The 6,396-nt window shown below is 41.0% G+C and overlaps 1 protein-coding gene across 1 annotated transcript; it reads left to right on the top strand.

Annotated features, from left to right (window-relative positions):
* Nucleotides 1-5,077: 5,077 nt before the first annotated feature.
* Nucleotides 5,078-5,807, top strand: OR5A1 (olfactory receptor family 5 subfamily A member 1; the record flags this gene model as incomplete). Its single annotated transcript, XM_024748538.1, is given in 2 exon segments — nucleotides 5,078-5,227; nucleotides 5,229-5,807. Coding segments are annotated over 2 exon segments (729 nt in total), but the record flags the coding sequence as incomplete, so codon positions are not given.
* Nucleotides 5,808-6,396: the final 589 nt, after the last annotated feature.

The raw sequence follows: 6,396 nt of genomic DNA, 5'->3' as shown, positions 1-6,396 counted from the left end.
TTTGATTCTTGGTATATATTACAAAATTATTTCCAGAATCAGGAATCTTTCATTTTTAATGACAGAAAAAAAAAGAACTGATCAAAACAATCAAGTGAATCTATTAGCTCATAAAACTGAAGTAGTCATAATATGTTGGACTGTAGAAGTGGAAGTTGGTGAAGAATTTAACAAGAAATTAAATGCAGATCTTTCTTCGAGGGATATTACTGGGTACATATTTTGGACTCTTGAAATGACTAAAGCTTCACTTTTAAAATGCAGTTCATTTCATTGATATTAGAATCACAGATATATACTATGTTGTTTTCTTTTCTCCGTCTCCTGTATATTTGGCTTGCTGGTTATTTATGTACCATTCTGCTAGCCCTCTTAGTTTCTTTGAGCTTTCTGCCACCTGTTTGCTTAGTTTAAATACTCTACATCCAATTTAATGTGTCAGTTAGTAGATCAGTATCAATCTGTTTTATATAATTTCCGTTCAGGTTTTACTCTTTAATAGGAATTACCGGTGCGTTTCTCTCTTCATTTTAACTTCATTCATGTACCTTTTGGCAATTAAAAAATAACCTTTTATAATTGATCTATTCAATAAAAGATGTGCAATTTGAAAGCTTAAAAAAAAACAAGTAATGAGAGAAATTCTGATCCAGTGGCTCAAACTGTATCATAAACATCCAGTCTCTTCGTTTTTGTTTCATTTGCCTTATGCAGAAATGTTGCATCCCATGGTAACAAAATTGTACAAGTTCTAGATCTCACAGAGTCACTTCACATCATCCAAAAGAAGAGAGCATCTCTTCTTGTAGCTTCCACAGAAGAGAGAAATATTTCTCCCCAAAAGGCCCAGCAAACATCTCCTTGCATCTTTCTGGCTTTGACTGGGCTATACCCCTCATTCGACACTAAGCTAGTTGAAATGGCTATCAGATATTTTCTTTTTTTTAGTTGAAGTATAGTTGATTTACAATATTGTGTTAGTTTTAGGTGTACAGCAAAGTGATTCAGTTATATATTTTTTCAGATCATTTTCCATTATAGGTTATTACAGATATTGAATATAGTTCCCTGTGTTATACAGTAAATCCTTGATGCTTCTGTATTTTATGTATAGTAGTTTGTATCTGTTAATCCCATACTCCTAATCTATCCCTCTTCCCTTTCCCCCTTTGGTAACTATAAGTTTGTTTTCTACATCTGTGAGTCTATTTCTGTTTTGTATATACATTCATTTGCGTTATTTTTAGATTCTACATATAAGTGATATCATATAATATTTGTCTTTCTCTGTCTGACTTACTTCACTTAGTATGATATTCTCTAGGTCCACGGATGTTGCTGCAAATGGCAATATTTCATTGTTTTTTTATGACTGAGTAATAACCCATCTTCTCAAACCAATCTTCTGTCGATGGGCACTTGGGTTGCTTCCATGTCTTGGCTATTGTAAATTGTGCTGCTATGAACATTAGGGTGCATGTATCTTTTTCAATTAGAGTTTCTGTGTGTTTTCCAGATATATGGCCAGGAGTGGGATTGCTGGATCATATGGTAGCTCTATTTTTAGTTTTTTAAGGAACCTCCATACTGTTCTCCTTAGTGGCTGTGCCAATTTACATTCCCACCGACAGTGTAGGAGGGTTCCTTTTTCTCTACATCCTCTCCGGCATTTATTATTTGTAGACTTTTTGATGATACCCATTCTGCCAGGTGTGAGATGATACCTCATTGTAGTTTTGATTTGCATTTCAGATATTTTCTAATTGTCCTAAGCCCGTCGGGGTTCAACCCTGAAACCCAGAGTTGGAACCAATCTCGCTCAAGCAATGATGGCTGAGGACAGAAAAGGTTATTTTCCCCTTCAAACTAACAAATATTTTCCCCTTCACAGTGAGTTACACCTAATTGTAATTGTTAAACAAAATTAAATCAAATGAATAAAGAAGGCTAGAGTTTTCCTCAAAGGTGTTTAACTGGCGAAGCAGGAAAATCTCACATATGACCTTCTGTTGAAAAACTACCAGAGATAGCGCGTATGATGAAAAACAATTCCAGAACCTTCAGAGATCTGGAAGCCACAGACACCAAAAGTGTGAAACAGAGAAGGAATACTTGCTTTGCCTTTGGGTAAAAAGAGGAACTGCAAGGAAAAAAAAAAAAGTGTCATCCAGACAGATAGCACAGATGATAACAGCAAATTATAAATAGTGTATGTCACAGGATACATGAAATAAGTAAAGGAAAGATTGGACTGGTAGGAGTGCTGAGAAGCAGGACTTCCCAGAACCCACCTCTTCTTGATTAGGCTCAAGGACACCTCCCAGCTGCTTCTCAACCCCAGAGAGGTTGTATTCTAGACTGGGGATCAAGTTGAAGGGTGAAACGATCCCTGCTATGCTGCTTCCTTAACTTATAGTTGTTAGAAAATGGACTATGGGTTTTATTGTGTGTCTGATATAAGGATCTCCTCCCTCTGGTCCACACGGATCAATTTTGCTCCTTAAGGATTCCGTAAGATGAAAACAACCCAGCCTTCCTTTGCATAAAAAAGAGGTTTTATTAGAATAAAGAATATACCATACAATATCAACGTGATACTTTACACATGCCAGTTTTTCTACTTACGTTGATATATAAGTCTAATCAGACATCGTGATTCTATTTCAGAAGAACTTGGAGAGAGATGAAACCTCTATTCTTCCGTGAGGCCTCCCTGGATCCCAGATGCCTGTTTATTTCTAGAGTGTGGTCCCACCAAACCGTGTGGTTTTTCTGTCTTCCAACCAGATGGTGCCAGCCATCTAGTCTGGGAACACTGATGGGAGATGCTGCCACACCCAGTTTATAACAGTTCCAAGCCATGACTACAAGAGCCCGCCATGGCTATTTCTTTACTTGTAGGAATGAAGGGAATCTCGCCCCTGGCCAGATCCATATGTGGTATTGCACATAGGAGATTTGGGCCATCATTAGAAAGGGATAGGGAAGCATGAAGAGTGAGGTTGGAATAAAACCAGCAAATGTCAAAAATAAACGGTTGGGGGCTTCCCTAAAAAAAAAAAAAAAAAATTCAGAGAAAGTAGACTTGAGACAGGCTGGGGCCTGGGACCCTTTGCTGCAGTGCTGCAACGCTTGCATGGGGACACACCTCTCCTTGGGCAACAAAATACAAATAAACTGTATGGGACTAAAAATAACTGCATGCATGCACGGTTAGGGCAAATTCTGGACAAAACATACAAAGAGACAAAAAACCCAACTGCCACTTCCCCTCCCCCACTCAGGGAGCTGGCAAGCAAGGGAATCTCTTGCTTGTTCTCACTCCCCTCTGTGCTGCACCAGGGGCCCCAACAAAGCCTTGCCTGAATTTCTTGTCCGGCCTCTGATCAATTTCTATTAATTACGGAGGCCAAGAACCCTGGTTGATAATAGTGGTAGATCAAGATAATGGGAGAATTCTGGGATACATGTTTTATCTCCTTGCAGGCAAGACCTCAGACTCTCCCTGCTCCGTTGTAGGTCAGGGAAATCCAGATCAGTTTTCTGGACACAGGGAAGTGAAATGCAAATGTTTCCTTATTCGTGTAGATCAGCGCAAAACAAGCAAACTCTAGGTTTGCCGAGGTTTAAGGTCAGAAACATGAGACTAGTAATCTTTAGAAAAAAGTTGAAAATCTCATCAGAGCTCATTGAATGCATCAGTTACTAATTTGTGAATGAGTGTGTGTATGGGGGAGTGGGGGTAATCATACATACCTTCCAAAGAATTAGGGAAATGTAGAAGGTAGATATGGACACTACTCAGGTTTCTGGAAATGTTAAAAAACAAGCCACAAAATAAGATCACAATAGATAATTAAAATGTGTAAACCAGGCATTTTAGAGGCAAAATATTTCTTAGATCAAAAGAAGGAAAAGCTGTCAATTAGTCAATCTGTAAATAATACATTGATTAAAAGGGAAGATGGTCACTTAGAAGACAGAAAAATGAATGCTTGGGGAGAAAAATTGGTAGCTCCCTGGCCCAGGGTCTCAGCCTATCTGGATGCGGTAGCCAGACACATCAGACATTGATATACGTTATCCACTTTGCTTTGATTCCTGTCTCTACAAACAGACTTTCAATTGTAATTTGCCTTTCCACGTGGTTTCTTCAACTAGAGGGAAAATTGTGCCACTGGCACAAGTACGAACTTGGGGGCTTTGTTCTTCACTGAAAACTAAAAATGGCATACTGGCTTATGCAGCCAGCTATTCTGAGCGTGGTTAACTTCAGGCCATCTGGAAAATATTTTCAGACGTTGCAAAATGAGCACCACACCCTGAGTTGTGGTAATGTTACTAAAGTGAATTTATCTCCAGCGAGCTAGCCGCCCCCTGGGGACAGATGTACCTCGTCCTGTTTCAAATAGCTATAAAATATCTGATTCTTTTAGTGACAAAAATATTCTGTTTGATGTATATCTGATCTGTGTATATGCTCCATAATGAATAAACTTCTTTGCAAAGTTTTATTTAACACTTGGCTTACTGTAAACCCCAGATCATTTTTGCTTTATTCGTCTTGTGCCAATCCCCATCTTAAGCACTAGATTTAATTATTATTAATGAATGAGCATTACTTTCTCCTGGGTAGTTGGGTAAACTGCAAAAAAGCCTATCTTCTCGGGCTTCCCAGGTGGCGCAGTGGTTGAAAGTCTGCCTGCCGATGCAGGGGACACGGGTTCGTGCCCCGGTCCGGGAAGATCCCACATGCCGCGGAGCGGCTGGGCCCGTGAACCATGGCCGCTGAGCCTGCGCGTCCGGAGCCTGTGCTCCGCAACGGGAGAGGCCACAGCAGTGAGAGGCCCGCTTACCGAGGAAAAAAAAAAAAAAAAAAACCCAAACAGCATGGTTACAACTGAGATAACTATTAACAAACCATTATGTTCAGAGATGCCTACTAGTTTAGCCCCACGATGGAATGTTGCTACCACCTGGTAGAAGTATGCCTAAATTGTAGGGTGAGTTGTTTTTTTGTTTTGTTTTGTTTTTGTTTTGTTTTGCGGTACGCGGGCCTCTCACTGTTGTGGCCTCTCCCAAAATGCTCACTGGCATCTTCCAGGAGCAGAAGACCATATCATTCTTGGGCTGTGCTGCTCAGTTCTTTTTCTTTGTCGGCATATGTCTAACTGAGTGCTTCCTCCTGATTTCTATGGCGTACAACTGATACGCCACCATTTCCCGTCCCCCTGCTGTACACTGCTGTCATGTCCCAGGGCCTCTGTACACGCATTGTGGTTGGGGCCTATGTCAGTGGCTTCCTGAGCTCCCTGGTCCAAGCCAGCTTCATGTTTCAGCTCCACTTCTGCGGACCCAACATCGTCAATTCTCTGGGCTTTCGATCCTGTTCCATTGATCTGTATTTCTGTTTTTGAGTCCTGCCACTTTCTTGCTCTAACGCTTTCTTCAGTCAAGTGGGCAAGCTCCTCGCGGTGGTCACTGCTGGGGACACACCATTCCTCATCCTCGTCAGCTCCTTCAGTTACATAGTGGCTGCTTTCTTGAAGATCTGCTCTGCGGAAGGTCGAAGGAAAGCCTTCAGCACATGTGCCTCGCATCTGACGGCCGTGACTCTGTTGTTTGGGATGACCCTTTTCACGTACCTACGACCCAGCTCCAGCTACTTACTCGGCAGAGACGAGGTGGTATCTGTGTTCTGTTCGCTGGTGATCCCCATTCTAAAGCTTCTCATTTACAGTTTGACGAGCAAAGAGATCAAAGATGCCCTGTGGAATGTGTTGGAGAAGAAGAAAGTGTTTTCCTAGTTCATGATTGAAAACATATTTCTCCAAACTGCTAGAGACTTAAATGATCCATGACACCTACCTCCACCTCTGGCTTAGGTAAGTGATATGTTTTGTGTGCATTTTGCAAACGGAGGCTCCTGCCAGACTCTCTCACCGTTCCTCGTGGTCGTCTGTCTACTGACCCCAATGTGGAAAGTCAAAAGGAGAAAGAGATTACTTCAGTAAAACAAACAAACAAATTCCCCAGGATAACCTATTCTCACAATTGGTATTACAAGCACCTTTTATTGGGTACTTACTATGCACCGGGCATAAAAGTTATTTAATTAAATACACATTGAAGTGCTACAATGCACATGGCACTATCCCTAGGTTACAAATGAGGAAACGAAGTCCCAGCAAACACAAAAAACAAAAAACTGACATGCCCAGGGTCATACAGGAAGTAAGGTGCAGAACTCCCATTCGGACCCAGGTCTTCCTGACTCCAGAGCCCATTCTCTACCCAAATGTTGCCTTCCACGTTCAACAACAAACAGCCCTGAATTTTTACAAGAGTATAGCTCTTATTATTAGAATATGGAAGAATCCAAAAAGATACACTATG

Source organism: Neophocaena asiaeorientalis, unplaced genomic scaffold (assembly GCF_003031525.2).
Source record: "Neophocaena asiaeorientalis asiaeorientalis breed wild unplaced genomic scaffold, Neophocaena_asiaeorientalis_V1.1 scaffold43, whole genome shotgun sequence".
Classification (NCBI taxonomy): domain Eukaryota; kingdom Metazoa; phylum Chordata; class Mammalia; order Artiodactyla; family Phocoenidae; genus Neophocaena; species Neophocaena asiaeorientalis.
Note: the sequence above shows the minus strand (reverse complement) of the source record. Positions and strands in the feature narration are given on the sequence as shown.